The sequence below is a fragment of the Athene noctua genome, chromosome 2 (assembly GCF_965140245.1).
Source record: "Athene noctua chromosome 2, bAthNoc1.hap1.1, whole genome shotgun sequence".
Lineage (NCBI taxonomy): Eukaryota > Metazoa > Chordata > Aves > Strigiformes > Strigidae > Athene > Athene noctua.
This window is the reverse complement of record NC_134038.1, coordinates 119830827-119858062: the sequence shown is the minus strand read 5'-3', so window position 1 is coordinate 119858062 and position 27236 is coordinate 119830827. Positions and strand designations below refer to the sequence as shown.

General features: G+C 45.0%; 1 protein-coding gene across 4 annotated transcripts in view; it reads left to right on the top strand.

Annotated features, from left to right (window-relative positions):
* The window catches only part of JCAD (junctional cadherin 5 associated), a 63237-nt gene extending 38189 nt beyond the window's left edge, over positions 1-25048 (top strand). For 2 of the 4 annotated variants that reach the window (XM_074900058.1, XM_074900057.1), the window contains exons 2-3: positions 7897-8255; positions 15003-18832. In XM_074900058.1, coding sequence (XP_074756159.1) covers positions 7957-8255; positions 15003-18750 — 4047 coding nt within the window. In that variant the 5' untranslated portion in view covers positions 7897-7956 and the 3' untranslated portion in view covers positions 18751-18832. Of the gene's footprint in view, positions 1-7896; positions 8256-15002; positions 18833-22571 lie in introns of those variants that run through there. The other 2 variants (XM_074900060.1, XM_074900059.1) reach the window with 2 other exon arrangements.
* The last annotated feature ends 2188 nt before the right edge of the window (positions 25049-27236 follow it).

Here is a 27236-nt window from a genome sequence, read left to right as displayed (position 1 = left end):
CAAATGATCTGATGAGAGTCCTTTGGTCAGGACTCCCTTCTTGTGCCTCCACTCAACTCGTCTACTGCCTCTTCTCTGCTCAGGATCCTTCAATATATAGTGTGTCTCTTGTGTCTCAGTCTCTCTGTACCTCCCATCCCTGGAAGAGAAACAAAGTTTCTATTCCTACTAAGTGGTGCTTGCCACCTTGCCGGGCCTGCCTGCCCTTGGCACCCCCTCACTCTTGCCCGCAATGCAGAGGATGTCAGGAAAAGGGTGTGCAAGCTAGGTCATTGGTGGAATTTTGTGATAAAGTGGTCGTTCTACTTTGGACAGGTGTAGCAGGGGAAAAGCCACATTGTAATTCAGGTGAGGTGGTTATTTACAAGACTGGGAATCTTTTACAGAAGAGTTTTGATTTTCTTGGAAATGTGTAGGGCATGCCAACAAAACAATACCTTTTTTGGGGGGATGGAGATGTTTAGTTTCCATCCCAAATCTCTTGGTTCTGAGGCAGGATCTGCTTCATCTGCACCATTCCTGATAGATCTTCATTTAGCCTATTCTTGAAAACCTGTACTTACGGAGATTCACAGCGTTCCAGTGTAACCGGTGGTTGACTATCATCATAGCTAGACAGTTCCTCCTAATATCTAACCTGAATCTCCCTCACTGCGTGCTAAGCCAGTCCATTCAGTTTTTCACATCCGCAGGGAGCAGGACATGATTATCACTGCATTTTAGCAGTGTGACATATTTAAAACTTATAATCTCTCGTTCTCTCACCTTTATTCCTCCTCCCTTTTCCTTCAACTAAACAAGCCCACTTCTTGTACCCTCTTCTCCAGGGGTCGCACTTCCTAAACTTTTTATAGTTCTTGTGAGCAAGTGACAGGGAGCAGCATCTTGCTTGAGCTAGGGCCCAGAACTGGATATAGGGCTGAGAGGAGTAAAGAGCCTGACATGTGATGCTCCTCTTAGTATATCTCCAGGCATATTCACCTGTGTGTACCAAGCCCTGCACTACTCCTGATGTCTTCTCTCTTTGCAGCTCTAGCCCCAGAGACTGTTTTGCCATACCGCTTCAGTTTTGCATTGCATCCTTCTTCTTCAACATGGTGTTTTACACCTGCCTGTTATTGAATCTCAGTCATTCGTTTCAGACTGGGTCTCTAATTTATTAAGATTTTATTCTAATTGTAATCCCTGAAAATGCTTGCAGCACTCCCTACAGATTTGTAATTGTAATCTTTATTCTAATTTACAAGTCATTAATGGAAATAACCGAATAGAGCAAGACCCCAGGCATAGCCCTTATGTGTCTTTTCAGGTTGACATTGAATTTACTAGCTATTCCTTGAGTTCAGATTCAAAACATTTGTATACCCACCTAGAGTAAATTATACCTCAGTTGTATTCACCTGGTTTGCATATAAGACTATCACATGCATCCATTCCATCAAAACCTTTCCTCGTTCCAATGTGCAACTTCTACTGTTTTTTCCTCCCTAGTCACTATGCTCCCAACTCCGTCAAAGAAGAAAAGTAAATTGATTAGATTTAATTTGTTCCTGACAAGTCTGTGTTTTCTGTTTTCTCATGGCTTTACCATGTGGGAGTGGATGCAGCTGCAGTGCAGGGTGGGCAGCAGGGAGCTGGAAAGGCCACTTCTCCTCCTGGATTGTACGCTTGCTGCCTTCCACGCTGCGATAAATCAACACCTGTTACAAGTATTTACAAGTGGGTTGAATAATAATTTGTCTGAGTTGATATCAAAGCCAGGCTGTTTGGTCTATAATACCTCAGATCTGTCTCCTTCTCACTTTTGTTTGAAGTTAGATAATATGTTTGCCCTTCACCCATCCTTTGGGAATTTCTAGGAGGTATTTACCCATGGCTTGGAGGCTGCCCTGGCTAGTTCCCTACTCCTTCCTTACTCCTAGCCTCCACTTAATTAAGCCCTGCCAAGGCTTACATTAGTATTCTCTAATCTCTTTTTTCCTGTCTTCTAGACTGTCTTTGAGTTAAATTCTAATATTTGATCATAGTGAACATTACTGCTGAAGGCTCTTCAAGCACATGGATTTTAACTTTCCCAATGGAGTGTGTGTCTGCAAACCACTGAATGTGGGAGTGGTTGTTTCCACCGTGGAGGGCAGGGGCATGGCATGACCGGGTGGCTGCATGCACAGCAGCACAGCAGCCTGCCATTTGACTTTATTGTCCCAAAAAAGATTAAATGATCAAGGTAAAAGCCTCATTTAATGTGTTTATTTTGTTAAGCTGTCTCATATGCACACATGCAAAAGCAGAGTGAGAAAACAGAGGCAATTACAAGGGCCAAAGACTTAGATATTTTGCTGGGATGTAGCTCAGGGTTATATTTCGACTGAGTGAGTAGTTCCATCTAGTATTAAAACTTCTACTACAAGAACCTGTTTTCCATTGCTGTAGTCTGTCAGGCTTTTATCACTTGATCTGAGACTTTCAGGTTGTGTCTCTCTCAAGCTAAATTTATTTTAATATCGTCAGCTAAACCAATTCAACCATTTCCAAGAAAAATTAGGAGGGAGGAGGGAGGACAGAAGGAATGTTGTTTTGCCCACATTAAAAAGTGGAAAGAAAATAAATCCTCCAGATATTTGATTGAGAGCTGTGGTGCCATCATGTGCAGGAACAGGATCTAGGGTGACAAGGCTTGAAGACATCTACGCATGTTCTCAGCAGACTTGTCTCTGTTTCTAGCTGCTCTGTTTTCCAAAGATTTTTCCCTCCCATCCATCAGCACCCCCCAGCCTCTGGTTCCAAGCAGCCCTCTCGTGACCCAGCGCTGCGCAGGGACAGCTCTTGTGCCCTAGCCACTCTGATGGATGTGTGAGCAGAGCCTGCCCACCTAGCTCCAGCGTGGTGCCCCTGCCCAGGGCTGCGGCAGTGGAGCTAGATTGACCCTGTAATAGATGAGTCCTGCTTTTTCCAGGCACAGGTGAGATGGGGTCTCAGCCCTGGGAGCAGAGAGGGGGCACAGAGGTGCTTCTGCTGGAAATGTAGATGGGACAGAAGCTGGTCATCAGGGTGGGAAGGAGGAAATTGGGGTGATGGACACTAACTGAGGACAGGTCAGGAGAATCTGTAAGGGGTACAGGAGGGCAAGGCAGGATGGCTAGCACAGTGGTGGGCTGTGTGGGAAGAGGACTGGTGGGACCAGGAGATGGGAAGGCAGGGAAGGGACGCTGGGGGGTGGCAAGAAGGACAGGTCGGTGTGGGAAGTGGGAAATGAAGGCGCTGGAGTGCACAATGTTGAGGAGTTAATAGAGGTGGGAGGGATATGGGCCTGCCTGGACAAAAGTGTTGGTGCTGGATGAGATGGGCAGAGGGATGGAGGAGAGCGCGGTAGACAAATTACTGCAACCAATTTTTTGGCTCATCCACTCTTCATTGTGTGGACAGCTGATTTGCCACACTTGGGTTGATGTACATAGTCACTAGGTTCTTGCAGCAGTTCCTTTGAGTGTACCTAGTTCACTTTTAAGAATAAGTGCTTTAAAAAAAAGCATGTTATAGGCACTTCACACTGGGCGCCTAGAATGGAGAGGGTTGTTTTCACTTTAGTCTGTCTGCATAAATACTTCTGTCTGGCACACGTCTGATATAAAATGGGAATAATGTCACCCAGAAGTGAGTGAAGATAAGCCAGTTTAATGTATGACCCATCTAGATAATAGGCTTTGTAATTCAGATGCCTGTTAGTAACTCTGTCTTCAGAACAGTGTTTGGATAGCTGCTGTAGATAAAGCCCAGGAAGACTAGCATCACCTAGCCTGCCCATCAACTGAGGCAGGAGTCCTGTAGAATACAGTAGCCTGAAGTCATGTAATTACAGACTGCAGCAACTTGTGCATCCATGCAAGGTGTCTTGATTTTGGCAATTCATGATATTTGTATGCATCATTTTGCAATATGGATCATGTTCCTTTGATGTTTTCTTTTCTATAAAGTTGTACAGAATCACTTACAAAAATATTATAAATAGTTCTGCAGAGGTGGGCAGGATGAATCACACACAAGGACTTCAGGGTTTGTATTCAAACAGTTAAAGGGTTGCCACCTTCCATTTTATTTCAAGTAGCAGAGGGTGGGTGAGATGTAACAGAGGGCAGCCAGGGCTAAATTCTCTGTCACTTCTGGTCTCCCACCCAATACGTGGGTGCTGTGCCAGGATGCTCTCTGGAACTAGAGCTGAAGGAAGGAACATGCCAATGGGCTGCTCGAAACCATGCAGGGAGGATTCAGTGGCATGCAAGCCGTGTCAGAGGATGGAGGTATGAGCTGCTTCTGCCACTGCTGCAAGTGTTGACATTCATCATCACTGGTACTGGTCACAGTATGGGAGGTGATGGTACCCCACCCCAAAATAATAAGCCTTGGAAACCCCTGCCACTGAAAAAAACTGCAGATAAAGGCAGACCATCAACAGAAACCAGTGTGTTTCCCCCACCAAGATGGGCTCCAGAAGCAGCTCAGAGGAAACTCTAGGACCAGATTTCGTAAGGGTGTCTTTCAGCAGTGCTTTGGGCTTTTCTCAGGGCCAGTGATGAGATCCCTGCTCTTGGACAGAGCACCCCGAGACGAGGTGCTGTGATGATGTTTCCGTCTGGTGGTCCCATTGTGTCCTGCTCACCGAGGCTGTGGGTCCCCATTGTGTCTGTGTACATGAGGGCTGATGCCAATTTCCGCCATTCAGCCTGCACTGGTTTCTTTCCATCTGAAGAGTGCTGCTGAGAAATTTCCAGAGACAAGTTTGGCCTCTGTTTCCAGTGTAATGCAGAGTTATACCGGCTGACAGGGACAAGTCGGAAACGCTGGCAAGATAGCAGGCATCCTCAGGAAGCAAACCCTATCAGAAAGCACTGATGTCATTGGCAAACAAAACAAATGAATGCTGGAAAAACAAACTGTTTTCCAGTGTTGTTGATCTTCCTTCAAATTAGAAGCTCTGCACTGCCTTTACTCTTTGGCCCAGTCTGACAGATTATTTACAAGACAGCGTTGCAGCAACGGTTTTGTTACTCCTGCCAATCTATTCCTTTGATTTTGTTTTTTAGATTTATTTATCTAAGGGAGGGTGGGAAGAGCATCCCAGCGTTGCAGCCAGGTTTGGACAGCTGGCCAGTGTCTCTGTGGACGTTGGGTGCTGACATGGTTGGTGTCGTGCAGGGGCGTGTGTCCTGAGAGCTCCCACCCGCCACCACTGCTACTGGCTCCTGGGAGCTTGTGGCATGGGCATGGAGCATTTCTCCATGTGGTCGGTCTGGGGAGAGCTTGTTGGGGGGTTTGGTGCTGAGGGCACTGCGGCAGGCAGCGGGTTCAGGCTTCTGCACCTTGTTTGTTCCCAATGTGAAGCTGTGATGGGCACAGTGATAGCATCCTGCTCTCAGCTGGGCCTTCCTGCCACCTGTAGCACTGTGGGGTTTTCCCTTCCAGATGTGATTAAGTTTGCAGAGCAGGAGGAGATGGTCACACCAGACCCTCGCAGTGCATTTCCACCCCATTGCTCCTCACCACTGGTGCCACAAGGAGGATCAGAGTAAACCCCATGGGCTGGAGGTTTCTTGCCCACTCCCCTTTGTGTCTCTGATGGCGCCTTGGCTGCAGCAGGCAGCAGAGAGGGGGTTAAGCTGTGCTCCAAGCCAGCCTGACAATAATAGCAGGAAAAGCACATTTCTTCCTTGCACCTGCAAGCGCTCCGATGGGCTTTCTGCTGTTTATGGTAGTCACATTGGATCTTGTTAGAAGCTGAACAGCTCTAGCAGCCAGCTGTTCCCCTTGCTCTGCTCGTACCTGGCTCCTTGCACAGTCTGGCGTGGTGGGTGGATGGAAAATCAGCCTTTTAGGTCAGCATTCAAAAATAACCCATGAAGCCTTCCCTTCCTTCCAAGAGGGAAGGGTCCCACTCCTCCCTGCTTTCTGCCTGCTTGTAGTTACTGCTGGCTCACTTACTCAGAGCACTTACTGGGAATTTGGAGTCCTGTTCTAGCAAGGGATACTCCTAAAATATCTTCAGCACAGAGCTTTATTTCTCTGTTTTTAAAGGGTGTGTAGTGTTACATGTGTGAAAAGGGAAGAGATTCATTAAGCTCTAGAGACAAACTGGTTTCAGCGCTCAGCAGGCTCTCAGGCTGAAAAGCCACTTCTGCAGCGTTCCAGGTTACCAGTTAAATTGTGGTTCTGCATTAAAATTGTGCATGTTTTTCCACATTGTGGGCTGTCTTTGGGCGAGTGCCGTGACCGCTGTGGGCAGTGCAGGGCAGGGGCCGCTGGAGGGGCCCTGTGTGCCCGGGAGCTGCGCATCAGGCTGGCCCAGAGTGGCTGGCTGGACCGGCTCTGCAGTCTGCAGAGCATCCAGGAGACAGGGCGGGAGCAGAAAATGGATAGGCAAAAAGTGGCCCTAATAGATGGAGTGCTGCACCACAGAAACTGGTTTATATTCTAAGGCAACCCATCAGCTTCTGTGTATACGCAGCCTGAGAGATTTAGTACTGATAAACACACAGCAGCCATCTCAGTAGTTGCTCCATCTCAAGTAAGTTATTGAAATAGGAAGGAACAGAGTTGTCTCATTCTTCTTGACCAAGAAGAGCATTAGAGACCAGTATATAAAATACACTTGCTTGTCACAATCTCTGCAGAAACAATCTCCTTTTGAGTAGCTGCCAGTGCTGGGCTCCTGTCCCTCAGGTAGACCTGCTGCTACTGAGGGCACACAGTACTCACCAGTCATGTTAAGTGAGCTCTGATTGCAGAGAAAATAATCTTGAGTGGTTTATGTTTTACGTACTGTTTCTGTGTGTTTCCATTCTTTTTTATCCACCTTTGTTTTTGTTTCTTTCTTCTGGTAACACAGTTCAAGCAAGGAGGAATGTAACAGAAAGGGCCCATTTTTGTGCACAACCTACAGAATAGATCATTACCTTCCATGTGTTTTAAAACTCTGGAAGAATGGGTATTCTGTAATTGCCATGATAAGCTGCAAGAGTGGTATAAACAATAGAGATTGTGTCCAGCCAACTAACTCAGTTTACTGGATCTTTGCTCTAGTCAGTGCAGAACTGAGGGTTGTCACTGGGAAGAAAAATCTTGACTGCCCCATGTCTTGGAAATCATTGAGACACAATAGACGTGGTCATCTCAGGTTGTTTCCAGTCACTTTACGCAGTAGAAGTATGGTGTAAAAATAGACCGTACTTGAAGTCTAAGGTTTTGTATTATTCTAGTTGAGAACTACTGATTTTGAGCAGGCCAGTGCAGGCTGAAAAGAAGGTAATCTGTAAAAAAGACTGTTTAGCTGGGGTATTGCATGATATGACCTGGGTTTTTCATGTGGTTTCATAACTCATTTTTGTTCTCATGCATATTTTGTTCTTGTTCATGTGAACATTTTTTCTTAATTGGAATATGCAGAGCTGTAGGGAGAGGCATATTGCCCTGTAATCCGCCTCCTCCTCCTGCAGCAACTTAAAACGTAATACAGAGCACACCTCTCTATGACTGGAGAAAAATTTCTTTTTAAGGAAATGCTTGAATCAAATTGTGGGCTTACCTCCAGTGCAAAGATTTTTTTGAGATCACTTAGTGAAATCTGAAAGCTGCAATCACCAGTAAATTCTTCAGTGGAACAGACTGAGTCAGCAGCAGTGTGGCATCTGCTGCTTGGCTGAGTGCGTGGAGGTGTATTGTCTGGGGAAGGTCAGCACAAGATTCAGCAGCATCTGTACACACTTTGCTTCATCTATTTTATTATAAGGGTGCAAGACTGAGGCCAGCAGATGAGACTTTTAGCTTCAGCAGCCTACCAACTGACTGAAGATACCTTTCCTTGTTTAAAGCGGCCTTCTCTTTGTTTTTGGTTTTGTTTTTCAGTGATGGGTCCTGCTGGAAGGAGCTTTCTGAGGGCACAGCTGTGAGTGGAACCAGCACAACATGTTCAGTGTTGAGGATCTCCTGATTTCTCATGGATACAAATTGTCAAAAAATCCCACTGTTTCATATGAGAACAGGTATGATGGATACCGGCATGAAATCACGGGGAACAGATCGGCTCAGAGAACGCTGAATGGGTTTGAGGCAGAATCGAGAGCTGGGGCTTACAGCAAGAAACCTCTGGTGAAAACCAACTCGAGCAGCACTGAAAGCAGCCATGGGAGCCAAGGGAGGCAAGCAGGTCCTGGTTACCACCATGACCTTCAGGGTTTGTCCACTTTTCATACTTCAGAAGGGGGGTAAGTTTCAGCATCATGCCATGGCTTTGCTTTCTCTTCCTTTTGGTCCTGACAGATAACTAAGCATGACCCTAACCCTTGATGCCATCTTCCTGTGATCTTTTTCTCCTCCCATACTAGTGACCACTTCCATGCTCTGCAAGTCCACACAAAGCAGTGGCACATCCATTCACCTTCTGCTAGAGCAAGGCCTTTGAGAATACTGGGGTGATGGGAAGTGGCCAAGTGTGGGAAAATTTCATTTACTGATTGTGGTCTGTATCAGAAAGTCCCTCCTGATGGGCTTAGAAACGCTCAGTCCAAGTACAGTAAAAAAAAGGTGCAAAAGCTCTTCCTTTTCTTAAGTTTAAAAAAAAATGGAACCCAGCTTCTTCTGCCACATACACACCCTGTTTTTTGCTGTTGATTCAGCCATGTGCAGCTCTTGGTGAATGTTCCTACATGTACTGAGGACTTAACTGTTTTTTTAAGGCTGCTTTCATGGAGTAAACATGAGAAGGTGCCTGTGAGTTTCTTTTTAAAACAGCTCCAAGCCAGTGGAAGCTCTTGCCGTCACTCCATAAAACGTGCTTGTACAACCGTGGCTTGCTTAACACGGAGTACGTGCGTGCTGGGACTGGGGCAGGCTGGGCAGGAAGAGCTGTGTGTACACACCGCTGCTCGGCCATTGTTCTGCGGCTATTTGAGTGCTCCAGATGAACAAAGGAAAGGGGCTAGAGCAAGACTGGAAGCCAGCCCAAGGGTGACGAGGGTTTATGAGGAAAAGCCCCTTCCTCCTGCCGAATGGGCTTGAAACTGAAAGCAGGGCAAAACGCTGTCGCCTTGGGAGCTTGTCCTCTTACGAAGACCTTCTGTAACACACAGCAAAGGCATGTGTCCCCAGGCTGCCAGGCTTGGCTGCTCTTTCCCTTCATATCTCTTCCCCTTGCAAACCTGGATGCCTGGAGCAGGAATGGCTCCCAGCTGCCAGCTAGTATAATGGGCAGGAAGAGATGTAAGCCCTGTAAAGCTGTCATAGGGCAGCAAGTCCCAGCCACAGTCAAGGTCCCCAGGTGGAACGATCCCTTCTGGAGAAGGAAGGAGAGGACACAGGTTTAAAGGTAATAAGGAGTATCTGTCATGGTGTGTTTTGGCTGATATAAACTGGACAGCAATAGAGTGAGGAAAGATAAAAAGGTTTTGAAGCAGGGGAAGAGAATGTGCAGATATGCCAAGGAAGGTGGCCCTTCGCCTTGGAGCTGAGTTTGTAGTGTGGAGAAAAACTGGTGTGAAGAAGATATGGCTGTGCAAGGTTGGAAGCCCTGTAAGGCAAAGCCTGCGTGGGTCCATGGTGATGTGTAAGATCACTGCCTCCCTGCCTCCTGCTCCTCCAGGTGCATCCGCAGGGCCTCGCACATCTGCCCCACATCTCTGACGTGGCAGAGGTATGTGTAACCAATGGTGTTGACTAAATACAAAATAATGCTCTCTGACAGTTTAAATGTCCTCTTCTAACATGTCAAAATGCAAGGGATGGAACCTGTCAGTTTATAGCATAGTTAAATATTATACCCTGGGTTTAAAAAGTGGCTTTTCCACACAAAATAGGGAACACAGCCCTGGAAATGGCTTTGTTGCACTTTCATAAAAATAGAAATCTTTTCTTACTCTTATTGTTACAGCAGACTCTGATTCCCAGTGAGCCTACTGGGAACTCTTGCGAGGCCCTAGCAGCTATGAACAAGGGAAAACCTCTGTTATCAGCTGTCCCTTTCCTGCCATCCCTGGGTGTGCAGAGTACCTGTGGTGCAGAGCGCCACACTGCCGTGGCCCTGCCGGTACAGGAAGGGAGGAGCGAGCACTCTGGGCCACATCCGGGAAGGCTGCCTGCAGCTGCAGTGCTGCAGCACCTGTGTTTCAGCTGCTGAGCGCCAGGGTGACGAGTCCCCCTCCAGAGACGCTCCCCTGCCCTGGGGAAGCATCTGATGCGTGGGGCTGCTGTGCAAATGTGAAAACTGAAGAGAAGACTTTTGTGATGGCCCGCTTTGGAGTCTTTGGGCCTGTTACAGGTGGGCCGTAGCGAACTCCACCAGGGATTATGATCTTGCTGTCTGGTTTCTGGACTGTGTAGGAAATAGGTTCTTGGTTCTCAGACTAGGAAAGATCTGCATGCTGCAGAGATTTGGGAACCATTTGGGCCCAAAGAGGGGACAACCACCCAGCAAGATCCAGCACAAAGATGCTGCTCTTTGGGCATCACAGGCTTCCTGCAGCCATGTCCTGATACTGCCTTCCCAGTGCAGCACAGTAGCAGGAGAGGGCCACAAGAGGCAGTGTGTGCCCCAACTACCTTCACAGACATTGACCAGCTCCACGGCAATTCGGAGCATGACTCAGGATCCTGAGCCAGGGAATTATCTACACCACACTCTTGTTCAGACCACTGGTGTAGGTCTAATCACCTTCCAAACACCACAGAAGTGAGTGATGTTGCCCACCTCATTGCTGCCTTCTCAAACAGGTTTGCAGGACTCAGGGTGTTTCATGACAGCGGAGGACGATGCTGTTGTCTCCACTCACTAGGCTTGTTCTGCTGATCAAACCTTGCTGAGGAGGAGGAGAGAGAGGCTTCACAGCAACTGCATGTGGGCACATCACACCACCCGCTGCTGCTGCTTGCAGGGAGGGAGTGACGCCCCAGCAGAGTGGGGAAGTGATGTTTTGTCCCATTCCGTTGTTCTTCAGGAAAAGCGTGGGTGAGCAGATGGTGGGAGGACTGTCCTGGCTGTCCTTGCTTAACTGAGCATTAGGAGGCCACACAGTGGAGGTGTGGAAGGGGAGATGAGGCAAAGAAAATGGGAAAGCTGACCGTATAGGTAGAGATGAGAGGGTTCACAGAAGGACAACTCCCTACTGCTTCTCTTCTGAGTGGAGAGAAGAGGTACTTTGCTTAGCTCTTTGTGTGGGAGGAACTATGTTGGTAGCTAGCAAATTTAGAGATAAATAGATAACATCATTGATGAGATCACCTGCTGGAAAAATTAGAAAAATGTACTGTACTGGTGTTTCCCAACATTGGGGCTTGGAAAAGTGGATGTGAGGATAGGATCCCAAAATAGAACAGAAACTGCCAGTGTCCAGAACAGCCCTCCGAAAATTTTCCCCCCTTGCTGCCAAATGCTGGAAATTTCTTAACAGTGCCTTCTCGTTGGGCACAGTGTCTGTCCTGGTGCCTGCAGCTCACACACCCTGAGCTACTGGGCACCTAACACCTACGGTTTGCACACTGTCAGCCAGAAACAGGGACAGAAACTCCCTGGATAGCCCTTCAGTGGCCTTGTTCTGCAGGGCTTTGACTTTGAAGCCTGTGCCACACCCCTTCACTTCTTGGCCCTTTATGTGCGTCACATGATGGTCGAGTCACCCTAGGGCAACCGGGCAGCTTCAACCCATAGCCCTGAGAGTGATTGAGCTACACTGAGCTCCACTGAAATGTGGCCATGCAGCCAGTGCAGGGTGGACTGATTTCTTGTAAAAGTCTAAAATGCATAGAAAGCTAGCAATAGTTGGGGTTTTTAAGCAGTTTTAATTAGATTAATTTTATATAGAATCTATTCAAACATTCAACTTTATGACAGCAAATGTGATATTTATTAGAAGCAGGCCTGTTAGAAAAGAGTTCATAATGTTAAAATCTACCTCCTTGGTCCCATGGGACCACTATGTCCCTGGCACTTAAATATTCCTGGTTGGTCCCAAGGGACGGCTCCATTCTTGTCCCCCCTCCCATCTGTGAAGCACTTGCAAGCTGCTGTGTCTGGGTGTGCATTTCTTAGTGTGTCAGTACCGGCGCATCATGGAGTGAGACAGAACTGCATAGTGGCACAGTCAGAAACTAGCTGCTGCCAAGAGGGACTGTGTGGTCTCTTCATTGATAATATGTCATGGACACAAAGACAGCAGCATGACTGGCATTTGTCATCCAGAGATGTAGCATTGCTGAGGCTGTAGTGAGACATTTTCCAGTTGGGGTGGCTCTTGGATGCTTCCCCTTCCCACCACTTCATTGACTGCAAGACCCAAAAGTGTCATGTATCCCAGAAGGAGACACTCTCTACTGAAGTTCTGGCCCCAAGCAGTGCTGCGCTGCCCTGCTGCCGTGCCTGCCTGCCTGCCCTGCCTGCTGCGTGCTGGTGTGCAGGAGCTACTCTCCATCCTTGGGAGCAGAGAAGTCTTCGGACTGGAGCTAAGCTGGAGGATCCTTAGGGAGACCGTGAGGCATCCTCTTCCCACTGCGCAGTGCAGTGCCATCCTCTCCAGAGGTTTACAGGCCAACAATACAGGCTGTTTGGGTAACCACCTCTAGCGCCTGAGCCGGGAGCTGAAGAGACTGATATTGTCCATCTTGTGAAAAGATCAAAGAAAAGATCACTTTTAAAAGCCTATAAATACCTCCTTTTAAATGTCTTTTCTACACTCGCATTGCAATGATGACATAGCACAGATTACATGGCGGTTTGTGTCATGTTCTGAAGTTCATTACTGGAGCCTAGTTATTAATCTTCTAATCTTTAAAAATAAATTTAATCTTTTAAACAGCTTTTAATAAATGGAGGAACATCCTTTCTGTAACTGAAGCTGTCTTAACTTCAGGCTAATTTACTTTAATGAGTGCCTGAGCTTGGGTTTTGTTTGTTTTTAAAAAAGCAAACTAACCAAAATTCTTCTGTTTTAGTGGTTTCCTAGGACATAGTCCAGTAACGCTTCCTTCCCTATTCCTGCTTTCCTATTAAGTCATCTAAAACAGACAGCCCATTCCACTCCTGTGCTGTCAGTTGCAATTGTTTCAAATCTCAATATTATTGTCTACCATACCTCCTTCCCCTAATGTTTTTATGTTTGGGTTGATAAGAATCTGGGTTTACTTTGGATTTTTTTTTAACCGTGGATAAGCATTGCAACAACATCTCTGGAAATTTAAAGATCAAGTTTTTTAGATGCTTTTCTATAAGACTTGCTACCACTGAAGCAGGAATCATATCGGGGAAGTCTGATGGCCTGCACTGAGTGAGATGTCAGACTAAATAATTGTAACAGTCTCTTCTGATCTTGGAATCTGTGACTCTGTACTTCCTGCGATTTCTGTAGACCCTTTTATGATGATAAAATCAAACAGAAAGACCAATCTGCCTATTCCCTCCTCACTATTGCTAGACCCTGTTTCTCACCTTGTTTTGTAAACACATATACAAATGGTGCCATAGTAGCATGGGGGTGAGATGAAAAGGTAGATTTGATAATCTCAGAAGGCAGCAGCATTTGTTCAGCTGCATGTTTCTACATGCAGAGACACATGGAAATGTCCGTTGTTACTGCAATCGACTTTCCAATATAGAAGGTTTCCTGTTATATCTCACTGATTAATGAAGACGTCTGTTACTTCCTGGGGTTCAGCAATTGAACTGTACTTTGTGCTTCAGAGGCAGAACATTTTGTTCAGATGTTAAATCTTAATCCAGCTGAATTAATATGAACAAGATGCTCCTTCTCCCAGTTTGGTTTTTAAACTTTTATAGTCATTGGATGAAGTTTATATACGTAAAAGAAGATTGCTGTGGACCTGGATTGCTTAATTTTCGTTCTGAATTTTGAATTGTATTATGTTTTCATAAACTACTAGATCATTGTTTTTAGTAAAAAAGAGGCAAATTACATTCTTTATATACCTCCGGGTGGAGGGAAGAGAAAGAAATTCTTGGGTTCTACCCTCATACTTGTCCTATTTCTGTCAATTTCGATTTTTCTTTCCAGTCCTATGCTGGTGGCAGCCACATAGTGTAAAAGCAGTTACATTGTTGGACACCTTAGGTACAAGAATAGCAGAATACAGTTCAAGTAGAAGATTAATTATTTATGTAAAAGGGTGCCAATTTTGTTCTGCAGTAAGACATAAAACAGTTTACACTCTGTTCAGAACACACAAAGAGACTATTCTGTTCATGTAAATCTGTGTTCTGAATTTCTAATCCACAATAAAATGTCTAATGTCTCTCATATTTCAGTAATAGATTGCTGGAGTTAATCCCTCTTTTGTATCAGAATTTTATACTACTTTTGAGGTGGTTTAGATTTTAAATATTGGTTCCATCTTAATCAGAAGTGTGCTGATACATCACCATTGTTGTGGCATGTATCATTTCATACAAAGCACTTTGAAGAATTTGTTCCCTCAGAAAGATGAACAAGAATCAACACTGGAAATTACATGTTTAATTTCAGCTCTTATACTTGGATGCAAATCATGTTTCTTACAGAACATATCTTATGAAATAGCCCTCTACCCATTCTCCCTACCTCTGCTTTCTGGATTCCTGTTAAAATTATGTACCACAGTAGTCCCCTTGACATCTACAGATTTTGGTGAAGCATAGTGCAGAAATAAGTTCAACACAATCATTTCTGGTTTTCTGGTGTCCATCGAGGAGGGCTGTGCATGTTTGCACAGCATGTAACTGTGTGCATTTGTTTCTCTTTCTAACAGCTTTGCATAGCTAATAACATGCCAGTAGATCATCAGTCCCTTCCTTTACTCATGTTAATGACTGACTTTTAAATCCTCTCATTAAAATCATAAAGTCATCTGGTTGCAAATAGATTGCACAAACCCAATTGGCATAACTCAACATTTGACATCCTAATGGCCTTACCCATAAGAGAAAGAAAAGGGCATCTGTGCAAACTGGCTGTGACACTGCATTTCTTTTTCAGGGTTTATGACAGGCCTCAATTAGCACGGTCTTCCCAGCCCAAGACTGATAAAGATCTCGCCTATTGGAGAAGACGAGGACAGGACTTCAGTGTGCTCCTGGGCTATTCCCAGAAAGCCGGTGTGGAAATGAAAGGCCCGGCTGCAGCCCTGGGGGCACCCCGGCACCCCAAAGAGAATCAGCTGAAGGTGGGGACAGGTGCAGGGTACGTCAGAAGAAGTGGCTTGCAGGAGAGTTGTGAAATGCCCGGTGACTGCAAGTGGCAAAGTTTGGGAATGGAAAGCTGGAACCAGCCAAAAAAGGTTGGGAGGCAAATGTCCGAGGGTGACAGGGAGAAGCTGCTTCAAGAGCTGTATTCACTGACCCTGGGAGACAATGTACTGAGCACCCACAACAAGGGGAAATCACAGTCGTTGCCAAGGGTCCTTTCACCCGAGAGCATGAGGTGTGTGGAAATGCCCTCTCTGACCAACAGTAACAACTCTCTCAGTGTGTCTAAAACCCCTTCCTATCCCCCAAACAGACTGAGTGTGGAACCAGCGAAGCACCATGAAACGGGAGGCCATTTCCTTCCCCTGGTGAAACCCAAGTATGGGAGACCTCTCAAGCCTCCGTCCTATGAACTGCAGCGGCAGACCAGGGCACCTGCGGAAACCACGGCTTTCCAGGACCACTACCAGAAAGATGAACCCATCTCCTACTTAGCCAAAGTAACTGAGCCAAGGCAAGATGCTTGCATTCAAGACTCTGGTTTGGAGCCCCCAGTCTACGTACCTCCACCTTCTTACAAATCCCCACCTCACCAAAACGTCACCCCACATCCCCTCAGTGAAGTGCCTAACACCAACACGCACGCCAGCAGCGGCCAGCAGGGTCCTGCAGAGCGGGTTGTCCCCTGCCAACAACCAGGCATGAATACTTTTGAAGCAGCAGGTGACCGTTGCAAAGAGAACCATCTTCCTCACGGGAAACAAAGCCACGCAAGGCGCCCTGCTGACTACCTGCGTTCTGTTCAGTATATTCCCTTTGATGATCCTCGGATACGACATATTAAAATTGCACCACCGGAAGGTCTGCAGGACAATGCTAAATACACTGAAAATGCATGTAATCCCAGTTCTGGTGCTTTGCAAGGGAGAGATCTTGAAGTACAGTACAACAGTGCCTTTTTGGATGCATCAAACTTGTCCAATTCTGCAAAGGGAGAAAGAACTTCTGACAGCTCCACCCATAGCAACAGATGGTTGGCACCATCCATCCGAGATCAGGAAAATTGTGCCTTGCCGGACCAAAGAGACAGTTGTAGCACAATTAGTCACAGCCCCCATAATGAAGCCAGCTCTGAGTACACAAAAGGCAAACTTTCTGTAAGAAATTCACATATGGACAGCACCTGTGAGACTGTTACAAAAGTGAAAAAGTTTGAACCTGGAACCGGGATGCAGAGCAAAAAGAGTTCAAAGAAAAAAATGAATGAAACTATATTTTGTTTGGTCTCTATCCCAGTTAAATCAGAATCCAATCTGCCAGATACAGATAGGAACAACAACATAACCCAGAGCCCTGATAAGAATGGGTTTGATAACAATGGGGCTTTGCAAGAACAAAGTCTCTTAAGTATGTCTTCAACAGACTTGGAGTTACAAGCGCTTACAGGAAGCATGACCAATAAAAATGAGTTACAAAAACAAGAGCTGTGGAGACCAGAAGAGTTCAAACAAATGAATGACCTCAGATTTATTCAGCCTACAAAACACAGAGAGCTCAAATACTCTGGCTCCTGGCCAGGTGATCAGTACAAAGACCAGCAGACACAGACCAGTTTCACCGAGGAACCTAAAAGCCCACAATTTTTCCATGGTACAAAGCCTGGGCAGCCCAATAGTAACAAACTGCTGTCTCCAAAGCTCCCAGGATGTACAACATCCACAATGGGGTCAAAACAGACAGGGTTACCTCCTGAGGAGAGAAGCTGCAGACAGAGCGCTTACGGCATGAAGGGTCAGATGTACCTCAGCCAGTCTAGCAACAGTGCGTTTTCCAGGACTGCTACCTCAGTCCTTCAGGCCCCCTCCCCAAAACCCCACCAGAGCCAGCACGTGCCTGCCCAGGAGAGGGAAACAGGCCTTCTTTCCAAGGGGGATGTAGTTAAGGGAGAAGCAGGCGCTCCCTGCAACAGTAAAGAGCTGTTTGGGCAGTTCCTGTTGAAGCCTGTAAGTCGCCGTCCCTGGGATGCAATAAGTGAGCTAGAAAGTTTTAACAAGGAGCTGCAAGGGCAGGAGGAGAGCACAAGCAGTGAAGAAGATTTGGAAAGTGCTGCGGCTTCTCCACAGGCAGGTGCCCTTACACAGAGGAGGGCATCCAGAAGTGAGAAGTTGAACCAGGAGCCAAAACACGGTGGGAAATTGGAAATAGTTGTGCCAGAGGTGCCTGTATTTAAGTCAGGAAGAGTTAAAAGTAAGTCTGAAAGTTGGAGCATGGAGATGGAGCGAGGTGGTGAGCCAGGCTGCATTGTCTCTGGAGGCTTCTCGCAGCCAGGAGGGAGCAGTGAAGGAGTCAGGCCAGCAGATGGAAGTCTGATAACAGAAATGAGGACAGGGGAAGCCAAGAGCAGAACAAGCAATCAGCCAGTTCGAGTGGGGCCTCTCAAGAGAGTTTTGTCCAGTAGCCCAAGCAGTTTGTGTCACAGTAATCCTTTCAATAACCCTGTCTTGCAGGAGATGAGCGAAGACCAAAATTACCTAGACTTCGTTAAACTGAGCAAAGGTGCGACTCCCACAAATGATACTGTATTAGAGAGAGGCTCAGTAGTACGCTTGTCACTAACGAAGAGGAACCAAGGGCGCTCTGAGCCAGATTTGAGGTCAGTGGGACTTGATGTAGCCCCAGGACCTGGTGCTAACAATTCTGATCACTCTTCAAATGCAAATGCAGTGGAAATCCCTGTGAATGAGTCATTGCAGGCAAGAGCTGCAAGAATTTTAGGTATAGATATAGCAGTGGAGTCTCTCCTTCCAGATGACCGTGTTGGGCCTCACCCAGGCACTAGCCCTGCAAATGGTACCCAGGACTTTGAGTCATCAGTGGGGAGCAGAATAAGTGACAAAGAAGGAAAAAAAGAGAGTTCTTATGAAGGCAGACGAAAGTGCGGCTGGACAGAGAGTGCTCTGTTTGTCAAAGTGGGAGGCCGATCTTTATACCCTGATGAATGCCAGACCACTCCCCAGGAAGCCAGCGCTAAAACACGGGTAAATAAGCAAGTTGTTGAACAACCTTCGAGTCCCAGCCAAGGTGAGGACCAAAACTTGGTTTGCAAGTCATCTGTATATCAGCATTCAGAAAAGAAAGTGAGAAGCACCTCAAAAGTGATAGAGACACTCCAAGGCAAGCTCACTTCTCCACCTAGCCGGACTGCCATGGATCGCTTAGTGCGAATGAAAGAAGTTGACTCTGTGTCCCGGATGAGACGTCTGAGCATTAAGAGCGCAGACTCGGGAGAGGAGGTGGATGAGGAGAAGATGTTGAGGGTACAAGAGGAAAGAGGAAGCAAACTGGCAAGCTCAGGGGCTGTTTCAAAGCGTGTTATCTCTCTCAGTGAAAACGGATATTTAGGTGGAATGGACAAGAAGAAGATCAACAGAGATTTTTCTTTAGGTAAGACCCTATTATTGGAGATCCATATGAGTACTGTTTCCTTATGTCATGGGCATGATCAGTTTGCTTATGCCCACATACTGCTACTCAAATAGTAACAGGCTGTAGGTGGCACTACCCCCATCTGGTTGCCACCCCCTTTGCTCTCCTTGTGGAAGAGATAACATGAGTGTTCTCTGATCCCATTTCAGAAGTTACTGCAAAATTCACTTGTGGTGCTGAAACTCATTCACAGAGACTGGAGTGCTCCCTGAGGTCTTATCTGTCTGATTGTTTCAGGGAACTGCCAGCTTCAAACAGCAGAGTTCAAAGATAGTCACTCTAGTGCCAGCATTTGGGAACACGTGGTGATTTAATCATAGCCTCTCCCTGAATATGCATTTTTTCCTTTCTAATACTTAAGTAGACATGTAGTATATCAGAGTTCAGAAGAAACTAAAAATAAACATCTGATGTTCTTCTGTGAAGCCTCTGGGAAATGGCTGCATTAAGGGACCTGGAAAATGCTTGCGCTCTCTCATGAATATTTTCCAGATCAGATGTTGAGAATAACTGTTATCCCCAGGTCAAATGAAAAGTTGACTTCTTCAGTGAACATCTTTTTTTTGTGTGTGTGTGTTCCTCATCTCTCAAAAGTGAATAAGCTTGTGTAGTCCATATGCAACCCCAAAGTAACATCAGCTGTTCTATCTCTGAAAGAGTTTTTATACAGCATTGTGTTGAACAACTAAAAATCAGTTGTTGCCATAGATCTGTGTAAAGGGATAAATCTCCCAGACCACCTGTCTAGTCCATTAAATTAATTGGAGTGAGCAAATATATGGTGTGAAAGTTGTTAAATTAATATTAATCTCCTCCTTCCTTTTTCCATTCTCTCTGTACCAGCTGACACTACCTTGAAATATGTGCAGGTTACTCATTAAACCTCATTGATATAAATCTGTTCACAGTTTTCCAGTACAGAGGGACTGAAATTAAATGGAGTATACTTTAAAGTGGATTTATATATTTCCATCTGAAGAGAAATACGAGTTCTAAGTATTGCCTCCTGTAGTTTTGCAGCCTTTCCCTTCATGTCTTTTTCTGTATCCCACAGCTCTGTGTCTCTTTCTGCTCTGAACTGTATTGCTCTAGACCAGATTTTCCAAACAGGCTAATTCAGCTTTCTTGTACCCATCAGGTCTAGTATGCCCCACATGCATTTCATATGCTTTCCTCCCTTGGGATTTCTGCTGGAGTGAAGAAAATAACTGTTGTGGTGACATGACTTCAGGGATGTATCAAAACAGATTGTGTGTGTTTTATTGGAGAGTTATTCTGTAGTAAATTAGGTCTAAATTTATCCCTCTTGCTGACAATGCCAGGCTTGTGTTCTGCAGTGTGTTTCTACTGCAGCGGTTGCCTTGCAGACATAACAGCCCTCCCCACGTCTGGAAGGCGTGGATGTCCCTTCCTGCTGCACACATCCAGTACCGCAGGGTAACATGCACTCACACGGGGCAGGAAGGCATCTCCTCCACTGACTTCTTCCAATCCAAAGAGACCCCAATTTGTTGATGGCACAAGAGCTTCACCTTACCTTAATGGGGTAGGACTGAAGATTCATGTTTGTAGAAAGGCCTGATATTGTCTCTTCCTCTGTTAACTCTAACTTCCAGACTAGCTCACTGGTACCATTGAAAGCCAAAATGAGAGTCCTGGAAAACCACTGTACTTGTTGCTTTTAAAGAGTAAATATTGCTAAAGGCCATTCTATTTGGGGTGAGGTAGGGTGATGTTAGTCTTATAATTGCAGACTGGGCCCGTCGCAGAGGCTAGAGGCCTTAGCAGAAACAGGTTTTCACATGTATAATGCAGCTTGGCAGATGAACAGTCATCCCTCAGAGTAAGAGCTCTGTCGAAACTCAGTGCAACAAGCTGATCTTACTATGCAAATATTGCCATTAGAAGAATGTCTCCAAATGCACTGGATGTCTTCTCTCCTTTGCTGTTTGAAGCCTGCTTCCATGAGGCTGCTGATCTGGCTTTGTTTCTGTAGAGAGCATTCCAAATCATCTTAAACATTTCTCTATCAGAGCTAGAAGTCCAATGTTTGTCCCCCCAGAAATGTGATATAGCCTGGCAGTCTGGCCCTTATGTCCTTGGTTTAGGTGCTGAGGGTGTGGGTAAGTTTTCAAGGAATAAACTGAGCCACACAGAGGCTCCATGTCTTGTGGCCTGACTTTCTCCCCCCGACACTCCCTGAAACAGTGAGCATCTGCAATTTTGTGAGGACTTCTGTTAGTGTGTGTCTGGCCTTAGGAAAATCAGACTGCTGAAACGTGAATCCATTTTTATTCTTAGGCAAACCTCACACAGAACAGTTCAGAATTTTTGTACGTTCTAGTGGTTTAGATGGAAAATTATTTACAATTGAAAAAATGTTACTGCTTTAGAAGCATCTTCCAACACCATCAGTGCTTTAAGCTTAGAAAGATGCAGTGTTATCCTGGAGTGCACTAGCTCTCAAAAACTTTTTTCCTCTTGATTTTTTTGCATTCATGTGGTGTCTGTTCTTGAAGTTTGGAAATACCAGAAGAAGCTGAAAAGTGATAAGCAGTTCTGAAAACATAAGTGTTGCTGGCACAGACTCCTTTCTTGGCTGGCCTAGCAGTTTGAGGAGAGTGAGCAAGACAAGCAATAAAGGATCCTGCACCAGGAATCCACCCACTGGGGCCAAATCCAGAAGTTCTTTCCTAGCCAGTCCTCTCTTCATATGAGTCTGGATGCTGCAAATGGACATTTGCACACAGGAGTAAAAATTTCCCTCTGAGGATTTTTATGCTTGTTTGAATGAAGACATTCACTCACATCAACATAGAAGTCCGGAGGGTGAACGTTTTACTCTAAAGTGTGATATTTATGTGTACAAGTATTTTCATGCTCAACTGTTTAATACAAGTGCTGTGGGAGTACAGTCTACGGGAGAGACATTTAAGGTTAGCACAGATACCCAGGTTGCATAAGAGCAGCAAGTAGCACAGGGTAGCATGGGCTGCAGTTTCGGTTTGTCCAGGCCCCTGTGTGCCTACAGACACCTCCGTAGGTAGCCCTGTCTCCTCCACACCATGACCGTGCATCCCACAGAGCCTAGGGTAAGTCAGACAAGTGCATGATGGCACAGGGCAGGCAGATCTCACAAGGCAAAGCCCCTTCATTGCAAATCCTATCTGCTCACTTCATGGCCAATGTTGGGGTAAATGCGATAAATCTGATAGAAGACTGTCCTTGAGGCTTCAGGAAAAGAAAAAAGTGTGGTCTATCCTGTGAACTGACAAGGGGTAGGCTGGAAATGAAGAGTCAGTCCAGTGCTTTAATGAATAATGTTCAAAACGTGAGCTGCTGTTTTGCAGACGGAAGTGAGACAGTCTAACCATAGGGATGCAAAGCACCTGTGCTTTCCTGTATTCTGTTGAATTAATCTGAAACCAAAGATTTGCAATCGAATTAAAAGATCCTGATGTCTGGATGGCATCATCACTTCATCGGCCAGCCTTAAACACCCTGCTAGGATGCTTAAAGCATTTACTTGTCCCTCATGTTCAGTACAAGAGGGGGGCAAATCTTATGTCTTTCTCTCCCTGTCAAAGCATCTGAAAAGTAGGAGTAATCACTTAGCCTTCACTGTGCTTGTTCCTACCTACCCACAGCTTCCCAAATTCTATCTCCATGCATGTGATCCAAGCTGCTCCCAAATTACATGAATGTAAATACAGAATTTGGGTCAGGACTGTAGTATGTACCTTTAAGGCTGTAAGTCCAGTATTAGCTGCTTTTTTAAATAAAAACTAGGGAAAAGATGTCTCATTTGTACAGCTAGCAATGTTAAATAGATTTCAGGATACATTATTAATAGTGTTTTATTGGTTTTTTTCAGATATGTATGACCCCACTAAAGTTGAAAAGGTGTGAGATGAGTGAAGAGGAGAATAGAGATATCTCTGCTCTACTAAGAATGTTCCACTGATTTTTTTTCTGGGTGCTTTTGTTTGTTTTTTGTTCTTTGATGTTTGGAAATTGCCTCCATTTGTGGTGTTCATGGTGTACTGATAATGCCTTTACCACTGCCACTAGGAATTAGCTATTTGTATCTGAAACTGTTGCAGAGACCACAGAAAAATCTGACTTCTACATTGGAACCATCTGGCTTTGTAGCGTTAAGACTTAATACCTACTGTTGGCAAAGAGGTTTTATCTGAACTCTATTTCAGTCTCCAGCACAGATGATGAAATGCATGAAGTGGGGCTTTTGAGCTTTCTCTTTGGTGTAAATGTAAATGTGGGAGATTAGTGAAATGATTTTTCAAAGAATGTGAATTTATAAGCTACACTTCTAAGTATCTACAGTCTAAACTTTGTTTAACTTAAGGGATTTTGGCCCTAAGTAGAAAGTGCTGCTGCACTACATGGGGGAAGGAATGTGAGAGAATGGTAGCGAAGACTGATTGTGAAATTATTTCTGACTTCCAGAGTTTGAATTTACTCGGATTAAATGCTTACTTGCCACCTAGAGAGAAGAAAAGCAAAACCCCCAAAGCTTCTAAAAGATGGAAGACTTTTCTAGTACAGTGTACAGAATGTGTACTTATAGTAGCTGGCAACTAGTGTTTCAAACCAATGCAAAGTATACCACTGGCTGTTTTGCACTTCAGTATTACCTATTTTTGTTTTGCTGTTTAGAAATTCTTTATATGAAAGAATAGTAGCTGGTTTAAAATAGCCCATTTTAACAAAGTAACTATATTTCTTGTTACAGAATACTATCTATTTTTCTACGATGTAAACAATTGCTAACAAGTGGCAAGTATAAAGAAGTATTATTATTATTATTATATTTTAAGAAAACTTATCCCTCTGAGTGAAGGTGCCCTGAGCAGATTTCACTTGTATATCTTAATGCACACTCCATATTGCCACATACTCAGTAGTGCTACCTTATTTTGTTCTGAAAAGAGCCATCTATGTATGTATGTATGTATGTATGTATGTATGTACTACAGGGTTAATTTCTATTTTTTCCCCACTCAACCGTTGGATCGTTCTTCCTGGAGCCGTTTTCTGAAACACAGCTGAGAACTGTCCGGACTGGTGTTGCTGCCATTACATTTCAGTGACAGCGATTACCACAAAGTGGGTTTAGATCTTTGTCCCGGTGACTCTGAGCAGCTCAGAAAAATACCTGGTTTCTCTCTTTTACTTTGTTCCCTTTTACAGATTATGGGTTTGGATTAGGCCAATGTATAAAAATAAACAAAACTGGGTTTAATTCTTCCTTGAATTCAACTGATGTTGCTGGGGAGGAGTTCAAGTGTCTTCTTGATGGCATTTAAATACATGGCTTTAAGTATATTTTATCTGCACACACAAATGCATGAGTTACAGAGTTTATAATAAAGCCTATGCATTCTGCTCTTTGATACTGAATTAGCCTGCATAATCTGTGTCTTTAAAGACTTTATGTTCACTCCTGTGTATTTTTTTGTAAGTACCTGTGTACTAACATTCTTCTGATGACTTGTTCATGTACTTCACTGCTCTATTCTACTGGCCTTTTCTGTTTTTTAGCATTTTTTTTTTTTAATCTTCTAATTTGTTGAAATATTTTTTCCTAAGTCTGTAATTTGGAAAGAACGATGGGGAAAAACACTCATCCTGTGTTTTGGCAACAAGAAGTTCTTGTCTGTAACACACGTTTCTGTTACATATGGAATATTTAAAGCTTGTTTGGAAAGAAAATGTGGTGTATAATTTATTTTATTAACTCTTGTGCATTCTTGTTGACAAACTGTTCCCACCACTCAGTATAGCCACCTTTCTTCATCACTATCTAGGACATCTGGGGGCTAGTAAATAGCCACAAAACATGTTTTGCCCCCCATCCCAATTCTGCCCATAAAAAAGCCAATTCTTAAAAAGAATTGCTTCAGCTCTCATCATCCCACTTCCTAGTATGCCTGATTTCTGGAGAACTGAAAATTGTCCCATATAACCAGTCCTGCTACCTTCATTTCATGTCTCTGTGGAACAAGAGTTTTCTGTGTGTTTTATTTTCTTCTGATGGGGAGGGGATTAATCGATGCTGCAACGTCTGTTTCATCAGTCATGTCAAGTAATTACTTTTCCAATATACATAAACAGCCAAGATTTATTTTTTTTTTAATTAAAAAGGAAGAAGCAATATTGCAGGCAAGGTTTGATTGGCTAGGAATGAGAAATTAAACCCCAGAAAGTTAGTAAGGTTTGTTTTGCAGTAGTATGTGACGGACCAGTGAATAAAAGACTAGAGTTAGTACTGCTATAAAAAAAATGTATTCCTCTGACAACACTGGTTGTTTCATTTGATACTATGGTACAGACAACTAAGAAATACATGGAGTACACTTTTATGAGTGATGTGTTCTCAGTGTTTCTACAGTACCGGTGCCATAATTAGAATGTCAGCTGTCGGTATGCGCTGGATGGTACCACAGCTGAACACCTTTCCAGAAACCTTTTGCCAGTAGCAAACAGGAGTCAACAGAAAGCTTCTTTTACACCAGATGTAGTTAAAAAACAGGAAACGGTGAGTTTCAGTGCCTGTCTCAATGGGTGCATAAAACTGTCATGGCAGCTGCCGTCTCTGGTCCTGGCAGGAGCTGAGGGCTGAGCCGTGCTGCGGAGGAGGACGGGGCCGTCGGTTTCCAGCGCCTCCTGCAATGCGGTCCTGGGACTGCAGGGCAGCGGTCATGAACTGTGCATGTATCTTTCTTCTCAAGAGGAAGAGCAGAGCTAGAACCTCAGAAATCCCGCTGTCACAAGCTGTTGGGTACCCCGCTCGTGCTGTCACTGTTCTGCTGCAGCTGGGGAAGCGGGGCTTGGATGGCGGGTTATCAAAGGGCTTGGTTGGGAAGATACTGGTGTCATGAGCACTCCCAGAAATTCATGTAAAAACCCGTCCCTGGTTTATACATTAAAAAAAAAAAAAAAAAAAAAAAAAAGCTTAATAGGGGAACTCCTAAGGATATGGATAGCTAAATGGGACCTGCCACCTCCGTCCATTTACCCGGTCGGACTCGAGCGTGGACTGTCAGCCTAAGGGGTCAGTGACAGAACAGCAGCTGGTGGCAGTGCTCATGTGCCAGGAAGACAATCAACGAACCCAAAGTTTCACGCTCTTCCATCTGAGCGACAAGAGTCACCCCTGAGCTCCGGGGCTACGGCGTGGCCCGAGTGCAGCGTGGCTCGCCCGTGAGGGCGAAGAAAGGCAAGCGGGCGGCGGGCGGCGAGAAGCGGTCGGTGGCGGCCGGGCGGGGAAGCGCTCCCTCCCGCGGTTCCCCACAGCACGACCGCGAAGTTTGTTTCCACGAGGAATCGCTGTTTCCGGACCCCGCTCCTGCCTCCCAGCGAGAGGCGTTTGGAACTCGCCCGAAGCGTGGTCTGGGAAGAGCTCTTCAGGGTGTGTGCCAGGTCGCACAGGCAGCACAGCTCAACGGGGGGCATGGGGGAGCAAAGGCGGGAAACCTAAGCATCACTTGTCAGCTACTAACTCAAGAGACCCTCCCTAGGCGTAAGAGGACTGTTGGTTTCATCCCACAGCAGGTTTCACAGCAGGTTAGTCTTACTGCAAACTGCATCACATATCGAAACCATTGAGTTTCCTTGACGCAGCTCCTGATGTTGGGAGCAAATAGTCTGTATACTGAAACATCCAATAACTCTTGAAAAACATGTAGGACAACATATGCTTTAAGTGGTAAAGTAGCAGAATTAATCTGTCACCCTTTATAAAAAAATAAAAAAAATAACCAAACCCATCAAACTTATTTACATATAAATACTAGAATTTAGTAAAATGCTTGTTTGTGTAATATCATAAATCAATATTACTATCTAGGGTCAATGTTCTGTTGTGTTTGCCACATGCACAGCCGGCTGAATATTAGCCTTATAGTACTGACCTTCTCTTTGGGTTGCAATACTGATATTTTCTTCACTGTCCCTTTTCAAAGGAAAAACCAACGGAGTGCTTGGGAGAAAAGTAGAAGTGAAATGCTCTTACATTTTAAATGGCAGAAGTTCTTGCAATTGCAAAGCGGGCGCTTTTGTCCAGGTTCAAGATCTGACAGAGGCAAGAATATGTGAGAAGTGAATCTTTACTTGACAGGAACCATCAGTTCAAAGAAGAGAGAGAAAACAGTGTAAAAAGGAGTGGAAAGGATTGACAGCTTGTCAGCTTTTTGAATGTTTTCTGTAAAGCTGTCCTTTTGGAGGATATTGCTGTTTTCTTGGTTGAGGTTCAAACCATCCCCTAATTTCCCTCCACTGGCAGTAAACCTCAAGGCTGTAGTCCTAAATTACTGGAGTGAGATTTAACTACAAGTGGAGTACACAAAGTTTCTTCTGCACAATCCCAACAAAGGATCAGGCTGAAGATTTCATGAGATGATGACTATATCATTGAATTCATTAAAGAAGTTGGGAAATTGTGATTTAATTCTCTTACTCAAACTTTCATGAAAATGTTCAGCTACACCTTCCTCTGGGGACTAAAAAGCTGTTTACA